The following is a 24291-nucleotide window of genomic DNA, read 5'->3' as shown; positions in this document are numbered from 1 at the left end:
CCAAATAATAATAAAATAAAAAATATGTTTCCAACAACGAACAGCATTTCTTGGTGAAATCATGCACTGCTGCCCTCTCAATGATATAAAAATAATCGTCTTATTTCTCGGAAGGCCAACGTATTATTAATGCCAAAAAAAGAAGAAAACATCGCCAGGAATATAACCAGAAAAATAGTTAAAAATAATTTAATATCGCGCATAACAAAAAATGCATATTATGTATGTAATAAAGTTAAAGAAAAATGTTTTCTAGTAAGAAAATTAAAATAAATAATTTAGAATTATTAACAAAGAACCGGAATTCAGTGCATACACACATTTCTGTATGAGTACGCCTGTGTGTAAGATTTGGTTTGTATGGGTAATTGACATACGACTCTGGCAACTTTTAAAGAATTTAAGAAACAAGAGTTACTTGTACATCTATATGTGCAAATAAACTACTCTGTCGCAGCACTACCACTAATGCATGCAGCAAAGCAGAAAACCTGATTTACTACCTCTTGCTTTTGCATTTGCAAAGAAATAAAGACAACAACAAATTGAAACATAAGTAGTCAGAATTCACTCGCAACAGACAGTTGGACGTATGATTTGGCGGATAAACAGGCAGACAGTCGGTGCTTTGGTCGATCGTGACGATTTTGGAACAACGTCGTCGTCGTCGTCGTCGTCGTCACTTTGTGCTGATTGCCTTTTTTTATTCTTGTTGTTTTGTCTATTTATTTATTCTTTCAACAACAAATATTTCATTGAAAACGGGTTCTCAAGGAAGTAGTTTTTCACACAAGCAGTTACATACACTTACTTACCTAAGTACGGTCTGGTTTCCACTACGACATTCTTTGCTTGGTTTGTTTTCTTCAGCAAATAACACAAAGCAGCGCGTCATTCATTTTTTTCACCAAAAATAACCTAAAAAACAGAAAACAAAAAAAAATTCAAATTAATATCGAAAATGGGAGATTCAACGCCAATATGTCGGTGTCGTGTCCTTTATTTGGGTAGTGCAGTGCCTCGGCAAAGTAAAGATGGCTTGCAAGGCATTCAAGAGCCCTTGCGTAGTCTTTACCCCTCCGAAGGTGCAGTGGGTGCCAAAGGCATCGACTCTTGGCTGAGTGTATGGTCCAATGGTATTCTTTTGGAAAATGTTGATGAAAATCTTAAAGAAATTACACGGTTCTTCCCGATTGAGTCACTGCATTATTGCGCTGCGGTACGTCAGGTCTTGATACCGGAACGTGGAAATGCAAATCCCGAGCCCAAATTTCTACCGTTAGATTCACCCTTTGCAAGGATGCCTCGTGCTCAGCATCCGCCCATCTTTGCTGCAATTTTACGCCGTACTACTGGCATCAAAGTACTCGAATGCCACGTTTTCATCTGCAAACGCGAGGCGGCCGCCAATGCTCTAGTCAGGTGCTGTTTTCATGCGTACGCAGATAACTCATACGCCAGACAGCTGGAAACTAGTAGTACGGGCGGAGGAGCGGGAAGCAGTGTTTATGGTACACTTAAAAGCCAAATTGGCAGCAAATCAAATGGTGACTTAACCAGTGTGGGTCTTGCGAACGGCAGTCAACATCATCATCATCATCATCATCATCATCAGCAAAATACTGCGTCGTCCGTCAGTCATACTGGTTGGCGCTCTCGAGCCGATAGTATCACTACATTAAACAGTGTCGGGCGACAGTCAAATGGCGGCCTCTTAATCAACGGCGGTGGTGACAGCAATAGCAGTGCTGTCGAAGGTTATACCTCCGTTAAAAATTGTAAGTATTTGTCAAGAGCTTGCTTTCTTTTTTCCTCATTTGCTCTTCTCTCTAATCGGTGAGATTTTATTTTCAATTATTAAAAAAAAGAAATGCATGTATTGCTGTGAAATATTGTCGTGTGCTTAAGTCTTTCTCGTGAGGCAATGTTTAAAATTAAATATATTCACGTACAAGCGAAAAACAACTACAACGTTTACAACAAAAGCTTTTGCAGGCTCATGACTCATATAATTAAATATAAACGAATTATTTCGAAAGTGCTATAAAAACTTTTATTAAATAATTTGTTATTAAATATTTAACCTTCACTTAGAAGGAAAAAAACCTTATTTCCTTTTAAAATATTACTTATGAACTAAGGTTATATCGCTTTAAATATTATGCTGGTAGATAGATTTAATTCGATCGGAGTTTCATGCCTACGCTTCCTTAGAGATATTATTTTGGCTTTCTGTTCTTCATTTAATCCTAAGTATATCTGTGCAGACGTTATGCATTGTTGACATAAGAAAAAGGCATTTGTGCAAATTAATCTTAAGAGAAAATAAAAACAAAAAAAAACAAAAAAAATACAAAAAGAAAGAAAGTAAGGAAATGAAGAGACAGGAGAAAATAATTTTCACCATCAAATATTTGATCAGTCGTTTCTTTTTACGCGTTAATTTCTCCGCTTATATTCCGTATGTCTTATTCTCCGCATACGCTATAGTATTAGCTGGTAGGGTACGGTGCAGCATGATCGTCCGACGATATTTCAATAAAACCCCTTTTTTTAATATTTGTATAAAAAATAGAATTTTTCGTTTGCTATAATGAAAATCGTTTTTCGGGACGCCAATGCTACTTTATAAATATGTCGGACAAACAATTGGATTGATGGATATGACATAAGAGAGCAGTATGTTAATTTATTCATTCAAGGTTAACATACAATTTTACAAAGGTTTCGAACACAAAGGCAACGGCGAAAAGACTTAGTTAAGTGATGCACGTAATAGCGTATCACAGGAAATAGGAACTAATACAAAAGCAGAAAATCATCATCATTATATCATGTCTTTATACATATTTGCGCCGATCGATCGTAAGCCCTACACGCACCACCACCATACTCGACCACAAGAATGCACGGCAGACTTATGAAGAAATCAAAAATTTGCTTTTATTTTAGACTTCTTTTAAGAAAGAGAAGAAGAAAAGTATATAAGACTGTGACCGAATGCTTTGGCTTTGCATTCGTTGCCTTTAATTTGTAAACAAAGAAATTTCGATACTATATTAAGAGGGCCTCGCCAATTCTTTCCGTTTAGAAATGTACATAGAAGCTTTTGTCGTCTTTCGTCTCTGTCGTAATTTATGAGCAAGAAGGGAAAAATTTATTATATTTGCTTTCGAAAACGGAGGTGTTTTCGTCCCTCTTTATAGTGATTGTAAAAGCGTCCTTTGATCGATTTGGCCTGTTTTGAATATCAATCTGACAGTGAACACTTTTAATTTAAGGTGGATGGTTCTTGTGTATGCAATCAGGAGAATGTTTACCACTCATAGATGCTCAGTCGGGCGGAAGGAATTAAATCAATTCGGAATTTGATACTGATAAAGATGTTACCTCCTTTGAAATGTCTCTGAAGCTCCTTTCTGGCTGTTAAGAAGGTTTTGGCAAAATGAATGCACTCCCATACTTAGGTTCTGGGTATTCTAGGTACAAGGGCGAATGAAAATTAGGAATGAACTTTTAGTACTCAATATTAAAGGTATTAAGATATATTATACATTATGCATATATATATATATAGATTATAGAGATATATTATAGATCATCGAAATTACATCTTTGTTGAGTTTCTTTAAAGCAAAGGTGAAGTGAAGGAAAGTTCGTGCACAACCAAATATAATTTGCATACTTGTTCTCTTTATTATGTGACGTCCGCCATCTATGTTTATGACAAGCTCCTTATATAACTCCTCCAGAATAAAGTACTAAGCCTCCTTGATACAGTGTGTAAATAGTCATTGTATTCAATTGAATGACATTATATCCTATTTTTCTGCAGCTATTTTGGCGCTTTTTGCCTTCCCGGTGCAAATTGATAATAACTTTTTCTTCTTTCATTTCCCTATCCACTAGAGCTCTCAACAAAACTGCCAATTAATTGAATACATGAACGAAGCACAATTAAAAGGCGATTTATTAAACAATTATTTTTTATTAGATTTTTTTGTCTACCTGAATGGCCGCGTACGCTAAGCAGCTCGACTAATAGCTCCACGGCCTCTCGGTTAAATCTCAAGTGCGGTAAAATTTTCAATAAAGTCTGTAGCCTCAGATATTAGCGCTTATAAGACTTTGGCCTTTGAATTTCTTTCTCTGGCCAAATTAATTGTAATTGTATTAATTATATTTTCTTTAGGTATTCTTCAGGTACTGATGTTTCTGTAGTGAGAAAATACAAGTTAAAGTTTTTTTTTGCTTCTAATTTATTGAACTTATGTGTTCAGGGTTGTGTAGACAGAGGTAAGTATGGGTTTTAAATTGGCTAGAAATGCAAAGCTTCCGCTCCTGAATGACCTAAGAACCCAATTTCGAACTTCTTTCATTTGTAGATTTTATCGAAGTTTAACAGATCTTCATTCTACATCGCAAACAAACATCGTAGGCAGATCAGGTGCTCGCTTACATTATGCTATGCATAAGTGCATTCACCCATCCATGGATTATCAAATATATGTATGCGTGACAATCGTCAAAATTCATTGAATACATTCCTCACTATCGATAAGAAAAAGTCGTTTCAAGCTGAAATAATTGTGACTTGTATTCTTTTCGTGTCTTTTGGTCTATTATTCAAACAAATTCATATAAGGTTTTAATCAGTCCGCAAGTTGCCTTCTACAGGTTTTTATAATAGCTTGCAATTATACTGCAAGTGTTTCCTTTCATAAACTTATTGCTTGCAAATAATAAGCACGATCGTATATATATGTATTTCGCATATGTATGTATGCGCGCATACAGAGGCAAGGGTGTACATGTTTGAATTGTTCTCCTCGTTTCCATTAACTTTTTGGCGTATATATGTGCTACATATATATGTATATAGTCGACATTTCATAACACTTTGCCTGCGTTTTGTTGTCGCATCAATTATTTTGACCAGGATTGCCAGCTTACATTTTCCGGTAAGTTTTGTATTAATTCGAGCCTATCCGAATACGTTTATAACATAAAATGATAACAATTCGTTCGGAAATGAGAAAAAATGTATTCACAAAAGTTGCAACGAATTAGCTATGGACGTCGCCCAATTTTCCGTTGGTCAAGTGTACCCCTTTTACACATATTTTAGTGTCACACTGGAAAATGTTTCCTCCCAGCTTTGGATTAGTAGATTAAAATTCTTTTCCTTTGCTTTGATTTTCTTTTCCTTCCTGCCTTTCTTGCAATACAGTTTTAACTAGTGTCGACCCTTTTGGCAATATACTCGTATACTCGTCAAAAAAACAGTAAGTGTAATATTAAATTAGCGCGTACCGAAATGGCTTCACAAAATGGCACACACACACATTCTAAAAATACATTATTATGGCAAATACACATTCATAATGATGAAATCGAATGAGAAAATCCGACAAGGACGGTTGTACCGATCATGACATATTCGACAAATGCAGTTAACTGGTTTAAGTAATCTTGCTTGAAACTGATATCTATCGGTCATTACGGATTGCTATATACATTTATCGTTGCCATAACTTACGGCCAGTCAGATTGGTTTCCAAACTTGACCTGCAGCCATCAGCTAGGAATGCAAGTAATAAATTTCAGGTTTTCATGTCTGTACAAGCATCCAACTGGATTCACGCTGAGCAATACGGAACGCTAGGGAGCTCAGTATAGTCAAATTCTTCTTTTTATTTGGTTAATTGCGTCCACTCATTTAATATTGAAGTTTTCAATAGTATGGTACATAGTTTTTTTCAACATTTTTGATCGTGTTTTCGGATTGTAAATTATTGAGGGACTGTTTTTTAAATTGTTTCGATGCCTAACGAATGTTGAGTATCGATACGTTTGCAACACCCGGAAAGGGACTTCGCATACTTCGTAAAGTATGTATGTATACGTTCGATCAGTATCAAACTCTAAATCGATCCAGGAGTGTCCGTCGGTGGTCCGCACGCCTTTGGTCGCAAAAATTCGAATATTAGGAAGGCTGCTGTTGAAAGAGGGACGAACCGGCCAGACGGCTCGCCGACAACACAACAGACATTGAGGAGACCATTTCCCTCAAAAGCAAGTAATCGGTTTTTTTAGTCTTCGGCAGTTAAGAACTCCCTCTTCTCTGTAATGTATTCAGTTAAATCAAATCCGACTGATATGATGATCAAGAAAACGTACATATGTAAACACCTCTTCACCAAAACCGAGGTATCGAAATGGGATCAAACCAATAACGACGATATTTGCAAAGGAAGAAAAGTTTAAAATACATAGCTCACAAACAAATCTATTCCGTGAGCCATTTATATTACATTACATTGAAATGTATTTCCAACAAAATACTTACGGACGAATTAAAAAAAAAAGACAATGTGGCGACCGGGAATCAAGAATGCAACCGAAAATCATATACATACTTCCATTTTGTTGTCTACTGCCATGTTCTTGATCTGTCAGCAAAAAGTCGCTACGATTTGCTACAAATGAAAAATGAGGTAAATTTTTCTTGGGAAAATTATTTTTTTCTCTTCTAATTACATATTTGCTTGCAAGTAGCAAAACATAATGAATCTATAATCATTGTAAGTCATCGTAGTCTCCACGAAGCACACGACGATTTTATATGAAACTCAGAGAGATGGAGATATAACCTAAACAGTGCAACAATGTCAATAAACGCACTGTTTTCTTTAATAACCTTAATTATCGCTCCATCAAAGATGAAAATTGCTTCAATTCATCGGTGCATGTTTGGTTAATTTTTACTTCTTTTATATTTTCTTTTCTTCACATCATCTTAAATACTCTTGCAGGTGACGTTCGTACGCACTCGACATGTGCTTGACCTATTTGCATACGAGAGCGAGCGTGTATTGGCTTTTCTGACTTATTTGCGTATAAATAATTTTGCTTAACTTTCATGAGAGTTTCTTTCTTTCTTTCGTTTTTTTTTTTTTTTATTTATTTGTTTTGCTTTTAATTTCACTTTAAAAACGAAATGTGTTTTTCTCTCCTTTTCCGCTATTCGATGTGCAGACAATTTTTAATAAGTTGACGATTTCTAAACCAATGAATGAATGGATGGATTTTCGTTCAAGCTGCATGGCGTTGAAATCAATGGATTTTTCGAGTTTTCAGCATTTTTCAATAAAAATACATCGCGCATCAGGTTTCTTTTTTTATTTGTGTTTTTTTTTTTTTTTAGCTTTTATTGTTTATTAAAACAAAGCTCGATTTGAATGTCGTAGTAAAGGAGTGGTTCGTCTTATCTTTCAATTAACATTTAAATAAAAATGAAATACCTTTAGCAGTGAGGACATGAACTTCCATCTCTATGCAGGGAAAGCTGCTAACAGTTGCGAAGCATTTCGACTGGGCAAAGATCTCAAATTCACTGGCTTTCTTAATTCTATTCGGCGGTTACTTCATTTTAATGTCTTTGGTAAACACCTCATGGTCTGTTCCTTTTGTTTAAGATTTTCGAGGTAAGCTGCGTTGCAACCGGACATGTCCAACTGCAATTTTTCAATTTCAAAATCTAGTGGATTCTAATTATCTACTGATTGCAGTAAAAGTACCCGTTAAAGGTGTCCGGTTTTAGAGAGCTTCCAAAGAGGCACGCGTGTGGCCACGTTTATCCTACACTCTACACAATGAAGTTCGATAATTAATACGAGTACTTTCATGGCAGGCACCTTTGCACTTTGTTGTCTTCCACTTCAGCGTTTCATCGCCAACTTCCCTCGAGACGTGTCTTCTTTAAGTTCGTGTACAAGCCGATAGATAGCCTTAGATGCATGGTAGTGCTGTTAAGAGTTTAGTCTTAGAGTTTATTTCTCTGGCGAAATTAATAATAATAATAATAATAATAATAAGTTCGTATATTATAACGAATGCTCTTTCCCTTAACTTACGACTTGTCTCTCTTCATAAGAAAACGTTAAGCATACAGTAAAAATGGATGGCTTACCGTTATTTTTTAGAGTTTTCTGTTCTCGCTAACGAACGATTTTCGCGATAAATGATAAATTTGTCAACTTATTAATTTAAAATGAAATAATAGAGCGATCAAACGCGCACTGGTTTCTTAAGTGAAATGTAAATTAATTTTTTGTATAAAACTTTCCGAAGAAATCTTTCGAGATCTCTTTATACACTGCTGGCTTAAATTGTCCATGGGAGAGGAACATAATTTTGAAGAAAACAAGCACTAAGGTGACAATGGCGAAAAGAATGAAAATAAAAACAATTGTTTGCTCATTTGCTCAGCGAGAGAAGTGGAAAATTATTACATGTTTTTTGCCAGACACTGTGCATTTTTCCTCGTTTTCTTTTCTGTTTTTCCTTTGTTGCATTGCGGCTTTTATTTCGTTAATGCTCGTTCGAGATGCAAGTTTTCTCAAAACTAAGCACTTTATACTTATCATTGCATAGGAAAACATTTACTTTAAGGCTAAAGTTGGCCTCCAGAAAATAATTTCTCACCCAAAAGATGAGATTCAATGGAAACGGTTTTAAATCGATCGAGTCTGCAAGAGATGCGTTACAAATTAATAGAAAAAGCAATGAAAACAATTTTGTTTTAAATCAAATACAAATAATCACATGACCGACCACCAATGGTATCAGAACGAGTTTCCAACTTAAGTCTTTTGTTTCATTTGGTAAATCAGTGTTCAATTTTCTTGCACCTCAAGCATTGAAAAAGAAAAACTGGTTCATTGTGCAGCTGCAAGACAATAATTTGACCTTTGTGTTAAACATTTTAGTTGCCATCATACATAGAAAAATCTTTACATACATATGCACACAAAAATACATAAGAGTTTGTCCACAGCATTACATTAGCATAAACATCTGTCTAATGGGTATATGGCTTGACGGCACTTTAAACGCCACTCGAAGAATAAAATTTGGAAAACAACAAAAATTTTACAACGTTTGATATAAATTGGTAACGAAACGAGTAATTGATTGAAACTTCGGCGCAGAAAAGGGACAGACAGCTACACTATCCTCAAATCCAATACATATTCAATTGAACTAAGCATTTAAATAAAAGACTACAGTTTCTTACTCTCAGCGACGGTTGAAATGGATATATTTTAGAAACTAGATTTGTCATGAGAAAGTTTTTTGTTTGCTTGATTCGAAATATTTTCAATTTTGTTAATCGTAGCAATCAAGCAATGTCGATAGCAGTCGCTGGATGCTATTTAAAGAGAATTTCGACTAATTTCGGTCATTTTTAATTCATAAAAATATTATTAACCACAGCTGAAATGTGATCCCGGGTAGATAATGTCCTAAAATAAAACTTCGTTAAAGGTAGATAAAGGTTTTAATTTAAAATTTAATAAATTTTTTTTTAAATTTGTGAAAAGTGAATAATGACTTTTATTAAACGGTAAGATATAAAGATTGTTTATTGCGGCATGTTTCTTTATCGCTTTAAGTCAACAACACATCTCATATAGACGTAAGTAAATTTCTGCATTTTCGAAAATTATTGGTATACTTTATAATGGATGCAGAAGTAAACATCCGTGAAATCGTGTCCGACATCCACAAAAACTCTTTGAGTTTCGTTACGTTTTTAATATCAAAAAAACTTTTATGAATTTCATTATAAAATAATAAAAGAAAAATTTTGTTTACTTCAACTCAATTTAGCGACATGTTTGCTTCAACCGATGATTTTTAGTAGTTCTCTTCGCCAAACCACTCCGTTTTTATTATAACTGTCTGTTCATATGTTTGTTACGTTACATTAATTTTCTCACAAAAGCTCACCAGAAATGCCAGATAAGACAAATGAATATTGTACGCAAGTATAAACAGCAATTAGCGACCTGTTTTTTTTTTTTTTTTTTTGAGTTTGATCAGTTGTTCTTTCCCCATTAAGAATTTCTTTTTCTTTTTATATGGCAACTGACAAAAAATAAAGTTATATCAGATTTATCATTTGGCTTGTGTTATCCGAAAAAGCAAGTTTGATAAACACAGGAACACATACGCGGGAGCTCTCACGCAATTCTTATGCTCGTGCATATTTTTATTAAGATGAAAAATTAAACTTGTTGTTCGCCATAGGATCATTTTACGCATGATGTAACGAAGTTACGAGTCCACCGGCTGCGCCGTTTCAGAATTTTACGATTACGATAGTGTCGACAAAGAATTTTTGTGCTCCTCTAGAGAGAAGCTTTTAAAATCCTTAAGGAGCGTCTGGCACCTTAAGAGCTTTGAAATAATCCCATAGATCCGAATAGCTGTAACATATGATAGAGTCTTTTCGTCTCAACACAAGTTGTTGGGGCATGTTAAACAAGCAGCCCATAAGAAAGTGTAATTTCTTTATTCTTTTCCTCTTTTCTTAACCTTCTGTAGGCACGTTTTTTGAACGATTCGAGAATCTCCAAATTCCTTCGCATTGCATAAGCATGTGAAATAAAAAAACATATTTAATTATACGTGTTAAGACAAGAATCCTGGCGCTAAATGCTCATAGCCATTAGCTGACTAACTATGTAATAAAATAGGCGAACTATCTCGAAGGAAAAAATAAATTTTAAAATGTTACAACACTTAGTGTGCGATATTGAATGTCTCACCAAGGAAGGAAGGGCCACTTGTCCGCGCGCGCACACGCATTATATCTACATACCTCGGCTTGCCATCCTTGCGCTCATCTAAAACCTCTGCCTTTTTTCAATCCAGTACTCGCTCGTACTACAGATACACACTGAATAACCGATCGTCGCTTTGGGCAAAGCACATCCACTATGAAACCGTCTAAAGGGTAGCTCTGCTATATACCCGCGCCGTTCGGCACTAATTTAGTAAATATTACTTTGAAACAAGTCGACATATAAGGCTTATAAAAACAGTTAATAATAATAAAATATAAATAATTCTTATTATCGTTACGGTTCATTCAGTCAGAGAAGTAAAGAGCACTTAAAGCACTTGCTTCTAAGTCTGTCGGCTTTATTGAAAAACCTACCCACCTTAACTGTAAGTCGAGATCATTTGTCTGCTCGGCCATTCCAGCGGACAAAATGTAAATTGCTTTCTTAAATATGAGAGAACTTTAACCTCTTGTTTTCATTTGTAATTTCTAAAGGGTTTACTCGAAAAGATATTAAATTTGAAACGATTTTGCTGAAAGAAAAGCAACCATTGCTTCTCTCCTGAAGATGTGGTACTTGCATTAAAATGTAAAGCGTTACACTGCCGTTGTTCGCACGCAATTAAAAATGGAGTAAAAACAATGTTGCAAATACTGCGTGGCCATGACATAAAAATAAGTCGCACTATGTACAAAAGGTGATGATATCAAACGAGGCCATAACTAACACCCAAAAACAAGAATTCCGCTGCCATTACGTATCACTAGCAACATGTAATATTAGCAGAAGCAATTAATGGATTATAAAACTGGCCGCAAAAAAGACATCATAATGATGTTGATGCAGTTTTAGCATCGTTATCATCGTCATGTTAATGATTATCTTCGAAGATTTTGCCGTCAATTTATATGTATGTAGATCGTAATTAAATTCTCTCTCTCTCTCTCTGTCTCTCTCTCTCTCTTTCATACACACACAAACACGTAACGCACACAGATTACATACGCAATGTATAAACATTTGTAGCGTTTATCGGCGAAACCGAATTGAATTACAGTTTTTGCTTTTATACTTACTCGTGTATATTGTATAGTAGCAGTTTTGATGGTTGGCTGAATTCTCTTCTTTCCTGTTTTCTTTCATTCATTCATCGGTGTTGATAAATTTCGTTAATATTGCCATTATCATGATGAGACCTTAAAATGTTGACTAGTTAAGCAGTGGTTGTGGCGGTAGCGGCGATTGCTGTTACTTTTCCATTGAATGTAGCGGTAGCTGTTGTGGTTGCTTGTGAGTTTGTATGTTCATAAAGTTATGCAAAATCGAAGGCAGTAAACGCTGCAATAGTAAATTAGCATGGAATCTAGTTTCAGTTGAATAAGCCCGTATTATTATTAAACATTCATACATACACACATACACACACAAGTGCAAAAATGCACCGAAAGAGATGTAACAACAGTAAATTCCATTGCGAATACTTCAACTTGAGGTGTTGTTGCGCATACCCGGTATTAAATACATCAATTTTTTTGAAATTACACACATGACCTAATTTTTTAAACTGGCTTTCTGGCTTCGGCTTACTTCTATATATAAAAATATATTCATTTTTTGCAGAAATTTTGATCAATCTCTCTGCAAAAACCACCATCGACCAATCTTGACATGAAATAAATTGCGCCCTGTTTTCAACATCGCCACAATAACACTCCCAAAAAAATATATAGACAATTTAGGAAGCAAACCATTTGCTTCATTATTCATAGTTCAGCTGTCAAATGCTCTCTTTTCTTTTGACTGACTCCCGAATATTTAAACAATTCTTTTCTTAATCGTGCATAATTGAATGATAAACTACAAGATTTTCTTTATCCGGCATGAGATTCTCAGTCGAGTTAGTCATATCCATCTGGATGTGCGTCAGCTGTTGAAACTTTTCGAATCAAATAAATAAATAAATAAAGTTTAACACAGACACAAATTGTGCATAAAATATGAACTGCTTCCCCGAAACCACACGCACACACACGTCCGTAATAATATTCTTACTATGTTTGGTTGAAAAATTGCTCAGACATGTTGGTTAAAAGCGAACAAAAGCTCAGGATGATCCCCACCGCAAGCTACAATTAATAAAAATCCCTTTACGCTGCGAAGCATAAGTGCATTTGTGCTTCACTATACACTCGCCTCCGTTTGTGTGCAGCCTTGCTTTTGTTTTTTTAGTTTCCTTTGAAATTTTTAGGTTGCAGCTGCAAAAAAACTTCGACCAAACATCAAAACAATATTTAGCCAAAGTCTTGTGTAAAATTGAGAAAACGCAAAAAGTTATTTCAGGCTTTGCTGCTAATGCAACCGAAATTGAATTTCTATTAAAGCTGCTGCTTTTTTCCCTGTGCCGCCACACCTTCAAACAATGCCAGCAATTGTGCATATTTGCTTAAGTTTGTGTGACAATCATCTATCCGCAGATATATTAAACGAATTCCACAAAAAATGTGTGCAAAAATCCAAATAAAAGTTTTCTTACAGTTAAGTTAAGTCACTTAAGAAAAATGCACTCACAATGCACACCTTTGCGTGTTTCTGTTGCTGTGTATACCTACACAATTTCGGTAAAACTTTTGTTTTCAAACTCAACAAAGCACAAACGATTAAAAACTAAAAGTCATCTCGAATGCATTAATTCTTGACAATCTGGAAAAACTTTAAATAATCGAAGTGCTTCCCCTGCGATTCCAAGTTTTAGGGTTTAAAGCGTTAGTGAGAAGTTTTGTAGACTTTTGAACATAAGATCCACTTTGTTTGAAATTCATCTTTCACGTAACACTTTGAGTCTTCTCTTTAGCTTCTCTTTGTTAATCTTCTATACCCTCTTCCTCCAAAAATGTGAGAGACGAACTTGTCAACGAAACTAAACACTTTTCCCGAAGTCTTACTTCTCTCAGATCTGTTGTCCGCGAAATAGATAAATTGGAGATTTAATATCTGCCCCCGTCGAAGAAACCTAACAGACGAAGAATCCACCGGGTCATGCGACTTATCAGATCGAGTATTCAACAACTCAGACTATAATGATTTTGGGTTGTCAGCATTACACAAGATGTCATAGTCACTCTAGTGTTCGAAATCACTCCTTATGCTGGAGTTCCTTCCAAATTATTTTTCCTCGGTTAGTCAATGTCCAAGGAGACGTATCGAGCCAGCAATATCAGATAATCTATTTCTCTCGCCGCTCCAATAACATAACCGATCTTTGTTAAATCCTGTACTTCAATGGTAGCCGATCACTAACTAAATACCACTTCTATTATTCTCGAAAGCTTTTCCACGATGTGCTCCCGTCGCCGGGATAAGTTTCGTAACAACATTATTATGGCGCAGATTTCTTCAATTAATTTCCTTATGGACATTGCGGACTGGAAATACATTTATAGGCATATTAATCGTTCGCCAACTTATCACGCGATTGCATTCGAATGCATTTAGCTGATTATACCCTCACTTAAATGCGATGAACTATTGTCTCGTAATTATTCTAAACCTTATCTAACCTAGAGTCCACTAGAACGTGTATATATGCCTGTGTGTAAGTATTCGTAAGTACATTGTATGTATTTATGAATAATGGCTTTAATAAACTTATATTAATTAAATAAATAATAAAGATATTAAGATAAAAGTAAATAAAAGCAATTAATAAAAAATTTATATTCGGTCTTAACCGAAAATAAAAGTTTTTTTCGCATACGCGCGTGGGCTTTGTAGGCGTGTCCTCTGAAAAGCTTAGGTCTCTTCCAAATTCTTCTGCAAATTTTTACACTATATCTTCAGTTTTGTGAACGGGAGAATATTTACCACAGTTACTACGCAATTGGGCAGACGGACAGGCGAACAAACAGACATTCCTAGATGCATTCCAAATTTGAAACTGACCCAGGATTTATATACTTTATGCAAAAAAAATTAAATTTTGATACATAATAATATTGGGTAGCCGTGTAGTCAATTTTTTCCACATTTGTGCACATGCTGCAGTACCGTCCATAGAATGCACTTTCAAATTGTTGTCCACTTAAAGTTTGTGAATAATAAGCAAAAAACTAATTTTTTATTTGTTTTGCAAAATAAAGGTGTTCTCAGTTTGCGTGTTATTAAGCGCGTGCCTATCGACCATATTTCCAATACTAACCTGCGTGCACGGCCGTCCAATAATTCTGCTAAATCTTAAGTCGATAGCTTAATTTTTGCGGCCAGGAGTTTTTAGAGCAGACATTACGCAGGCGGACATGCCTATATCGATCCAAATTTGGATGCCGATCAACAATATAAACACTTCGTGGGGTCTCAGAAGCCTTCTACTGGGTGTTGCAAGCGTTCTGGCAAAATGAATCTCCCCCCTCCCTCATCTTTCATCGATGGCTATAAAAATAAAAGAAATTAATTATGGAAAAGTAAAAACAAAGAAGAAAGATGCTCGGAATAAATGCATTTATAAGAAAATTTTAAAGATTTTCCAAAGCTGAAAACCTTTTATACATATCTACATTGGACTTTGCACTGCTGAAAATATCCACGAACGTGAAATCGTATCGAAATCATAGCGATTCTCTTCTCATTTTCATTTTTTTTTAACTTATCTCCTATCACTTTTGCAGTCCATTCAGAACGGTTCCCGTCATTTTAAACACTTTGACAGGCAACGTATTTATGTAATAATCTCAGATTCCCTTTGCAAACGCGCAAAAATACTCGCTGAATATTTTTTATCTTAGTATTTAACTCCTGAGTTGTTCTAAATATTCTCGCTCCCCTACCTTCATATCTTATAATCATATGTGAGCTTTATCCAAAGCTGAATCTTCCTATTAAAAACGTGCGTAAGATGAATTCATTGGGAATTCTTCAAATGCTTTTATTCCCGAAGAAAAGTTATACAATTGTAATTAAAATTATATTCGATGGTTTTTCCAAAAATATTTTGCGAGCGCACGAGTAAATGCGGCTTAAATCAAATGGTACGCATCTCGTATTTTATTTTTAAAACAAATACAACAATAAACGGTAATTATATAAACATTCAATTCTTATGTAACGTAACTTTTTCTCTTACAAGTAATGCTTCGATTTATGAACATTCATGCACCGATGATCAAATCTATGCAGCTTGCCTTGCATGAGCTGCATTTTACTTCCTCTACGTTAGTTTACAGTTGCATTAGAGAGTTTCTAAAATATTTCTAAGCGGTCATCATGGTACCTGCCATCTGATTTCTACAGGCTCATAAATTCTTTAAACCGCCTACAATACCAGCTGCAGGGTGCTTATGTTCATTATCACAATAAACCACAAAATTAAGTAAGGAGGACATGTTCGATTTGTGACGAATCTTTGATAGCATACAGTCAGCTTGATGAACATGTCCATCAAAAAGTAGTCTCTTAATTGCGAAAGCGTCAGCTCACCGTGAAAAACAGCTTTCGCACTGAACTTTTCATTAATTTTTAGGTAGTGATAGATTAAAGGCTAACGTCCTTTTCTGAGTATCTAACAGAGAGACCACTTTCCAAACTAATACTAAGTTTGATTATAGCTTCCTATTTTAAAATTCTTTTGGCAATAAGCCTTCCAATGGCAATCTCGAACTCTGGATTGGCAAACACACGGACAATTCTGGTTGATTGGTTTTCATTACATATAATAGTAACGTTTAGCATCATAACGCGTTTTTTGCGAACATTCTTCATTATGATCGATCTCCCCACCAATTGAATTCTAAAACTATTTACTTAGCTAAGGCAACGAGTACGAGTATTAAGAAACGCTGAAAACGTATTATTGCGTGTTTAAAGAGTTCCATTGTAGTTGTAGCAGCTTTTACATGTCGATGGAAATAATGAACGAATAATGCGCTGACTTGAAATGAACTTGAAACTGCAATCAATATTTAAATAATAGCTTTGTTTAATTAAAAAAAAGTTCTTCACTGATTACTAATAAATTTTCTTATTATTTATTAAGTATTTAATAAATGAATTTAGAGAAAGATGGTCGAATCGCACGCCATTGGCATCAATTTAGAGATGTATACACATACCCAAGTTTTTCTCACGTGGAGCCACCTTTTCACGACAACTGTTTACGCGGTTGTTTTATATGCTGTTTTGACGCGTACTTAGTAGAGTTATTTTACAAAGCAAAGCATCGAATGCCGCAAAGTTGTTCGGGCGATTTTCGGATGTAAGATAGAGCTCGATTAACAGTGTTTGTACGATTTAAAGCCAGGAAGGGACTCATCAAATAAGTGCTTTATTTTCAATTCTTAACAAACGGTAAACGATACCAACATGGACTCTTTCATCTTTGGACTTTCGCAAAAATTCTCTCCTGGAACATCAATTTTGGTCATTTTGCCACAAAAAGTGCTTTTATATCACCAATAACACGAGTAATCTTGGCGAATAAGATCAATAACAAACTGTGGTTTATTGAAGTAAAAGTCCTTCAGGAGCATTAAATGTATGTGTGTTTTTTACAGCAAAGGAACAATAATGCTTATTTACGACGTCCTCTTACCAAATATTAGCTTCATCCCACACATACGAAGCGCAACTGTGGCCTTATCGTCTTTATAATAAGTTTTTGTACGCGGTACTTGTACTCTATAAATAATGACATGGTCCCAACAAAAATGTGATCCAAATCTCAATCAGAGCTGTATTTTATTTCCGTTTACTCTCGAAACGACAAAATGGGTGACCTGCGTTACGCCTTCTTCCGAAACTCTGACCAAGAGGTTGGTTAGAAGACTCTCATTGATATTCCACAAGTAATTCGACAGCTGCTCTGAGTAATCTCTTCTTTTCTTAGATTTAACAAACTTATAGAAATGCCGTCAATTACTATAAAACCACAATTTAAGGTTTTGAAAGAGATTGCAATTGATCGGAAATGAAACACTCTGGATCAATCTATATTTACCAAGTAGAAGTGTATGACTAAAAATTTTTCCGCGAGCAAGAAAATATTGCTTCTGGATAAACAAACTCCTGCTCGTTCCTTCTTTTGGGTATATGTTATTATTATAATTACTTAATGATTCGTTATCATCCGAAATATAAGCCAAATGAAAAAGTTATATTCGGTTTGCAGCATGCCTTGGATACTTGCACTTTTCAGACATTTTTCAATTCTGAGCATTTTCTCAGCTAGTTAGCAAAATAAGATACCAACAACTTCTAAACTTCAATTTTTATGCCTTTGAAAGCAAGAGAGAGTTCGCATTTTACGTTGTATGAGGAACGACGCAAATGATACGCAAGACTACGATAGGCAAAATACTCAATGTTGGGTGATTGACGCAAGTTAGCGATGATTCTAAATACAATACAATCTTTGATCGCAATACTCGTTTTTCCGCATTTCCAGTTATTGTGGTCGTTTGCCACACGTCGTTATAATTATTCTTATTAGTTATGTTCAGATTTATTCGAGTTGCATACAATGTTTGCTTAATTATACCATCTCCACTCTTACTAAGTTTTTCAAGTCGTTCGCCATACTACGCACTACTCAATGGCTATGAAGCTAACGATTCTTACAATACACACAAACAATAGGGAAAAGATTAAGAATTTAGGATTCTGGACGGAATACAATTTTCCTTTTGGATTTTAATTTCATATTGCACTACTGAGGAATATGGGAAATATGCAAAATTTTGAAAAATAGCTGAGTTGGCATCTATTATTTGCGGGTATTCAGGATTTATTTTTTCTCACTTCTTTTTTTTTTTTTTTTTTTTTTTTTTTTTGCTTTAAACAGACAGACGCCTTTCTGTTTGTTTTATTTAACAATTATTAATAGCTAACTTATAACAGCAAAGTAATCGTGGATTGTTATTAAGGTCATTACACTTTATGCATGCATTTGTAAGACAAAGCAAATATTTCGCAGTAAACAAATATTGCGGTAAGAAGAGAGACTTGATAAAAAATCCATAAAGGGTAGTTAAACAATTAAGTGTAAGAAAAATAAATTGTTGACCAATTTATCAAACATGAAAGAGAAATTCATTTAATATACGGTTTAGGTGGAATAGAAAAAGCCGGAAAAATGTTGTATTAATATTTTACGTAACACTTTTCCTGTCTAATTAATTCTCCATTTTGATTTCAGTTTATGGCAGTAGTGCGGATCTAAATGTGACGGTAGATGACGGTGAAGCTTCTCTGTACAATGGTGATGAAAATCATAAGGTGTGGAGCGGTTCACAAGATCAATTAGATAGCATAGCATTGGAGAGCCCCTACGACATGTACTCAGGACACAATTCGACTTTAGGAAGGCCGGCGCGACTTCGACAAATTAGCCAACCTATCGACGTGCCGCCACCACCGCTTAAAAAAGATAGCAACAAAAAAAAAAAAGACAAGAAATTACCGAAATCCTCAAGCAGCCAAAGTTTGTCGGGCACTCTGATAAGACCAAAGCCCATACATCCGGCTACATTGCAACGACAAGGTATGCATTTAGGAGCTCCGATATATGGCCCGTTGCCAGGACCGCCATTGATGGGTCGTGGCTATCATACAATTAGCCATAGAGGCTTTCCACCTGGACCACATGTTCCCCCTCATGCAGCAATGCCGCCACCCTTACATCCGCAAATGATTCATCCACCCCCACATATTGGTATGCCAATGCATGTGCCCGTTGTCATGTCGCAACAATATGCCACATTGCAGCCATCCAGTTCTATGAAAAAGAAGAAGAAAGACAAGAAAACTACCGGCATACCAGTTGGTATGCCAATCGTGCCACCGCTTTATACCTATCATCAAGTTCAGGCGATGGGCGGTCCCACCCCTCCACCCCCAGTAGCGCAATCATTAATAGGCGAGCCACGACCGCTTTCGATGTCAAATCGAAAGCTGGCCGCCTCTATGGGCAACGGTTTGGATGATTCTGGCAACTCGGGTGCTGAATCTCCAGGTGGTACCGGTATTTATCGGCGCAAAGGTCACCTAAACGAGCGAGCTTTCAGCTATTCTATTCGTCAAGAGCACCGTTCTCGTTCTCACGGTTCTCTAGCTAGTCTACAATTTAATCCACCTGATATGAAAAAAGAACGAGAGATCGCCCAAATGATAGCTGGACTCGACTTGAATGACGGTCCTGAAGAACACCAACGTGCAATGGGCGCCGCAGCAGCATCATCAATGCAACAGCACAAACACACAAAGTTAATGAATGGGAATGGTGCCATTTATGGGAATGGCGGATCAGCAGCAGTAATAGCTGCTGCTATCTATGGAAATGGCCCGTCAAATAATTTTGGCAAACCAAGAAGATAAATGTTATACACGCACTGATAGTAGATAAACGAAATTAAACACTAATGAGTAAATACTTCATTCTAAAAGAAAAGAATGACGACAAGAGACACGAACGATAGTATAAACTGCTGACTGCAACCGAGTGTCAAGTTGGCCATACAAAGTCCAAAAAACCGTAACTTTGAGGAAAAGTAGTTTGCTCGACACTGTAGAACTTTTCGTTTTTAAATTTATTTTTCCATCCTGAGATTTCAAATGTTTGGGTTAAATATTGCCCGTGGCAATCTTTGCAACCTTCGGAAGATATCGGTGTGAAGTAACCATTTGGTCTCTGACATAACATAGTAAGTTTATCGTAGTCACCAATACGTATGTTAAACAAAGTTACGCTCGTATTACTTAGTACGGAGTACCACTGGGACATTAATTATTCGTTAACAATTACTTTTCGGCCGAGTACAAATTAATTAACTGTTCATTGCCTTTTAAGGCTTACCGCTATTTGGTTTTCTAATTATATTTTCAGTGAATATTCCTTGAACGAAATCGGTGACAATATCGTGTTTCTCGGTCACTCAACTGATTAGGACTAAGATGAGTAACAATTTCACAAAAAATTTAATTCCTAATGAAGATTGAATATTGAGAAATTTCGGCGTAATAAATAACTGATTAAAATTTAACTGAATGCTAGGGAAAACGTTCTTAATCTTTATCTTGTAAGTTGAAGTTATCAAGAAAGGAAAGCGTGAACTTTTTCCACCGCGAACGAACTTGAGTGCAAAAATACTTAGAGTGAATGTAAATGGAAAAATGTTGAAAAACAACGTATTAATCTGTTAAATACATGTGCTACACGACGAACTGACGAACAATATTATTATCATACAACTGCTGTATAGTTCTTTTTTTATCAATGAGTAATAAGTCTTAACAACTTAGTCTTTCTCCGCATTTTTAAATTCTCTCTTCCTCCTGCATGTACAGTTGATGACAAGACAATCGAAATTTTCTTTAAAGGAACCGCATTTAGCCTTTTATGATTTGCTTTATTTAAAGGAAGCATTTGAGAATTGCACCGATGTTTGATTTGTGATTCTCTGACAATGTTTTTTCCGCATGGTTGAATTTCCGGAACTGCAGTTTATTGCCCAAAAGAATTATTATGGCTGTTTTATTGAATTCTTGCAAGATGAGGGCTTCTTTGCGAAAGTGTGAATGCATTCCCTAATTTTAGAGCTATTAACTATATGGCAGCTGCATTTAATCGACGCGAATCTGGACGAATGTTGCCGAACGCTATTTACGATGTTCGAAATCATTGTACTAAGAGTGCAATAATTTTCCTAACTAAAGTACTAAGCTACTTTGAGTTATGACCTTAATAACCTCTTCTTACGAATAAAAAATTTGTTATTCAAAGAAAAAATGCTATTGTTTTGTCATGAGCTATATACCAATCAATTGTGTGAACTTGAGAATTGTTCAATAAATTTATACAAGTTATACTGGCCGAAGATGTAATCCAATACATACGTATATATATATGTTTATATTAGACACCGATTCTGGTCAAAAATATTGATTTAATCATATGTGTATTTAAATGAAACTGAGAAAAGGATTAAAACTTTTCTATTCCAAAATATAAGTAAATAAAGTAAATAAATAAATAGATAGTATATGTATATACACACACATATATGCATATATGTATTTATATATGTATACGTATAATATATTTGTAATGATATATTTTAAAATCAGTTAAAGTTATTATTAAAGAAATTCGTATATAAATGTAAACACAAACGTAAATAAGCATATGTGCCTTATTAGGTTTTTTTAAAGGAATATTGATATAAATTAAAAACGAAAAAAAAGCAAAAAAACATTTATTGTATATTACTTCAGAATCTTCTTCACTCCATATATATATATATATATATATTTTAGTTTAAATGAATTATATTCAAGCGTAGCCATTGTAATTTCGGAGACCGAATCGAGAGGAATCGAAGACAAACATTTTATGGGACAAAGTTCGACATACTGTGTCCATTATCACAAACTATCCAATAAGAGCAATAGTATTAAAAAATATGTCAAATGACTTTCCGCATTCATTAGCTAAGTAAAAGTATTTAAAAACCGTCATATGTTATGCATTCGAAAATTCATTAGTTTAGTACTTAATAAAAGTAAGTCAACAGGACGCGGCAAGCACACTTTTCTTTCCACATTTCTTTATTTGTTTTTATTGCAAAAGTGCCAAAAATAATAGAATAGAAAATACCGCTATGCCCATGTAACGCTTAATAGTTGCAAGCATCACAAATTAATTAACTTAATGCTATCGTATAAAATGGTTCTTTGAATGCGACTTTTAATATATTTGAAGACCATATATTTTTTCCAATACATTTGATCAGATTCAGATTTATAATAGTATTGCAATAAGCTTTATGTAAAGATACGTCTACTGTTCATATCGTGGAAACACAAAACGAAAAGATTATAAAATGTTCTTTCGATTATGTATTTATTAAGAAAGTCTCTCAATAAATTAAAGTTATTTGGATTAATAATTCGAGTTCCGTCTATCTATTGCGAACGCTTTTTGCTCTCTTTTGAAGAAATGATATATCCCTTTGCTAATATAGCGGGTTCCAACAGTCAAGGAAAGTTGGAAAATGCTACCATTTATGCGGTAAAGTGTTGGTAACACGAAGAGAGCAATTTGACGGCTGACAGTTTAGTCTTAATAAGAACTGAGAAATACACGAGAAAGCAACGCATTTTCTTTGTTGAACGATATTTCAAAAATGATGAAAGTTTGGCTCACAACCACCTGTGTATTGAAGGAGAGGATTTAATTTAATATTCATATTCATATTCTGATTGGTTCCGCATTCTGTTGTGGATAAAACAAAAGAGTGCTTAACTTTGCTCAGATATCGTTGAAAGGTTAAATGCCGAGTAAGTTTCCTTTGCAAATTGTGTCTGCTAACGACACTTAAAGTAATTCGAAGCAGTTTATATTATATCCGATAACTGCTATTGAAGAATTGAAATGGAAAGATGATATTGAACGCAAATTGAATATATTTCCGGATCAAAGCTAAATTTACAATTTATGTGCGTTTATGTGTACAACAAAATCATCAATGAAATCACTGAAAATGAAGGAGCAAAAAAAAAGTTACAAATTTCAAAATACATATTGTCGCCCACTTTTCTGTCATCGGAAAAATTTATTGAAAATAGAGGCACGTCGATCCTGCTAAATAGCAAATACCACTAAAAACCTACAGGATCTGAACTCACGAGTGATTTGAATATTTCTTACAAAGTCCGATCGACCATCTGACACGTTCAACATTAAGTTAAGTAATGCTTTGTAAGTTTAAGTCGAAAGACCGGTTTGTTATTCTCGCTATTGGGTAAACTTGTTCGTAATATCAATATGGTACTAGATACCAATTTTACGATCTAAACATCTCTCATCCCATAGTACGAAAAATGCATGCTTCCACACATACAGCCAGTCGACGATCCATAGCTATCGAGTTTAGTGGATATCGCGAAACCATAAATCCATTCTTGATCTGGCGTAAGAAAATTCTGAAAATGGGCAGAAAAGTCCCTTTTGTCGTAACTACACAATAATTGGCTAATTAAGTCAGTTTATTAATTTTCAAAGTCTTCCCTCTCTCGTCTTCCTACTCCCCTACAAAATTAAAATAAGAATGTTTCGCTTTCATTCATTGCATTGCATTCAAGAGTTTTTCGTAGTCAAAGCGCACGCTTTGCGGCAAGTTAACTATCCATTGGTGTACAGAAGCACTTCGAAGTGCACTTTTTATAGCTCTACATCAAGAAGGAAAATGCTCTAGTCATACGCGTATACTTGTCTGTTGAAGCAAAAGTGTTTTTTTTTTCCGTCAAAGCCAGTTTGTTCCCAAGAACTTATTAAGTCAATCAGTAAGTCCTGCCAATGGTGCAATGGCGCGACGAACAACGTTTATCGTTCCTTGAATAGCGAGGAAGGAACGAGTGAATGTCATTAAACGTTTTTAGGGAACATCAAAGGCGATATATCTTCCTATTGAAAGTCCCACGATGAAACTGCGGACTGCGCATTTTATTGATTATTTCTCGTAGCATTTTTTAGTACAAAGCCTTTACTGACAATAATCAGTGTAGTGACTGGATGAGAAATATGAAATTATGCGTAATGAAATTCAATGTTGTCCAGGTATACGTGTGTCTCCAGAGAGAGTCCTAAACTATTTTTCTAGCCAAAAGCCAAACG

The 24291-nt window shown here is 35.2% G+C and overlaps 1 protein-coding gene across 1 annotated transcript; it reads left to right on the top strand.

Moving 5' to 3' along the window:
* Window positions 1-211: 211 nt before the first annotated feature.
* On the top strand, window positions 212-21669 carry LOC119639167. Its single transcript, XM_038036425.1, has 2 exons — window positions 212-1778; window positions 18817-21669. Exons 1-2 carry the CDS (start codon window positions 962-964, stop codon window positions 19992-19994), a joined length of 1995 nt encoding a protein of 664 aa, XP_037892353.1. The 5' UTR covers window positions 212-961; the 3' UTR covers window positions 19995-21669.
* Window positions 21670-24291: the final 2622 nt, after the last annotated feature.

The sequence above is a fragment of the Glossina fuscipes genome, unplaced genomic scaffold (genome assembly GCF_014805625.2).
Source record: "Glossina fuscipes isolate IAEA_lab_2018 unplaced genomic scaffold, Yale_Gfus_2 112, whole genome shotgun sequence".
Taxonomy (NCBI): Eukaryota; Metazoa; Arthropoda; class Insecta; order Diptera; family Glossinidae; genus Glossina; species Glossina fuscipes.
The sequence above is the reverse complement of the archived record's forward strand: the minus strand, read 5'-3'. Positions and strand labels throughout refer to the sequence as shown.

What these genes read in the sequence shown, in the direction of transcription:
- LOC119639167 (XM_038036425.1), top strand. Translation starts at nt 962, where the DNA reads ATGGGAGATTCAACGCCAATATGTCGGTGTCGTGTCCTTTATTTGGGT. An exon ending in TTATACCTCCGTTAAAAATT is followed by an intron (nt 1,779 to 18,816) that starts GTAAGTATTTGT and finishes TTTTGATTTCAG; the next exon opens with TTTATGGCAGTAGTGCGGAT.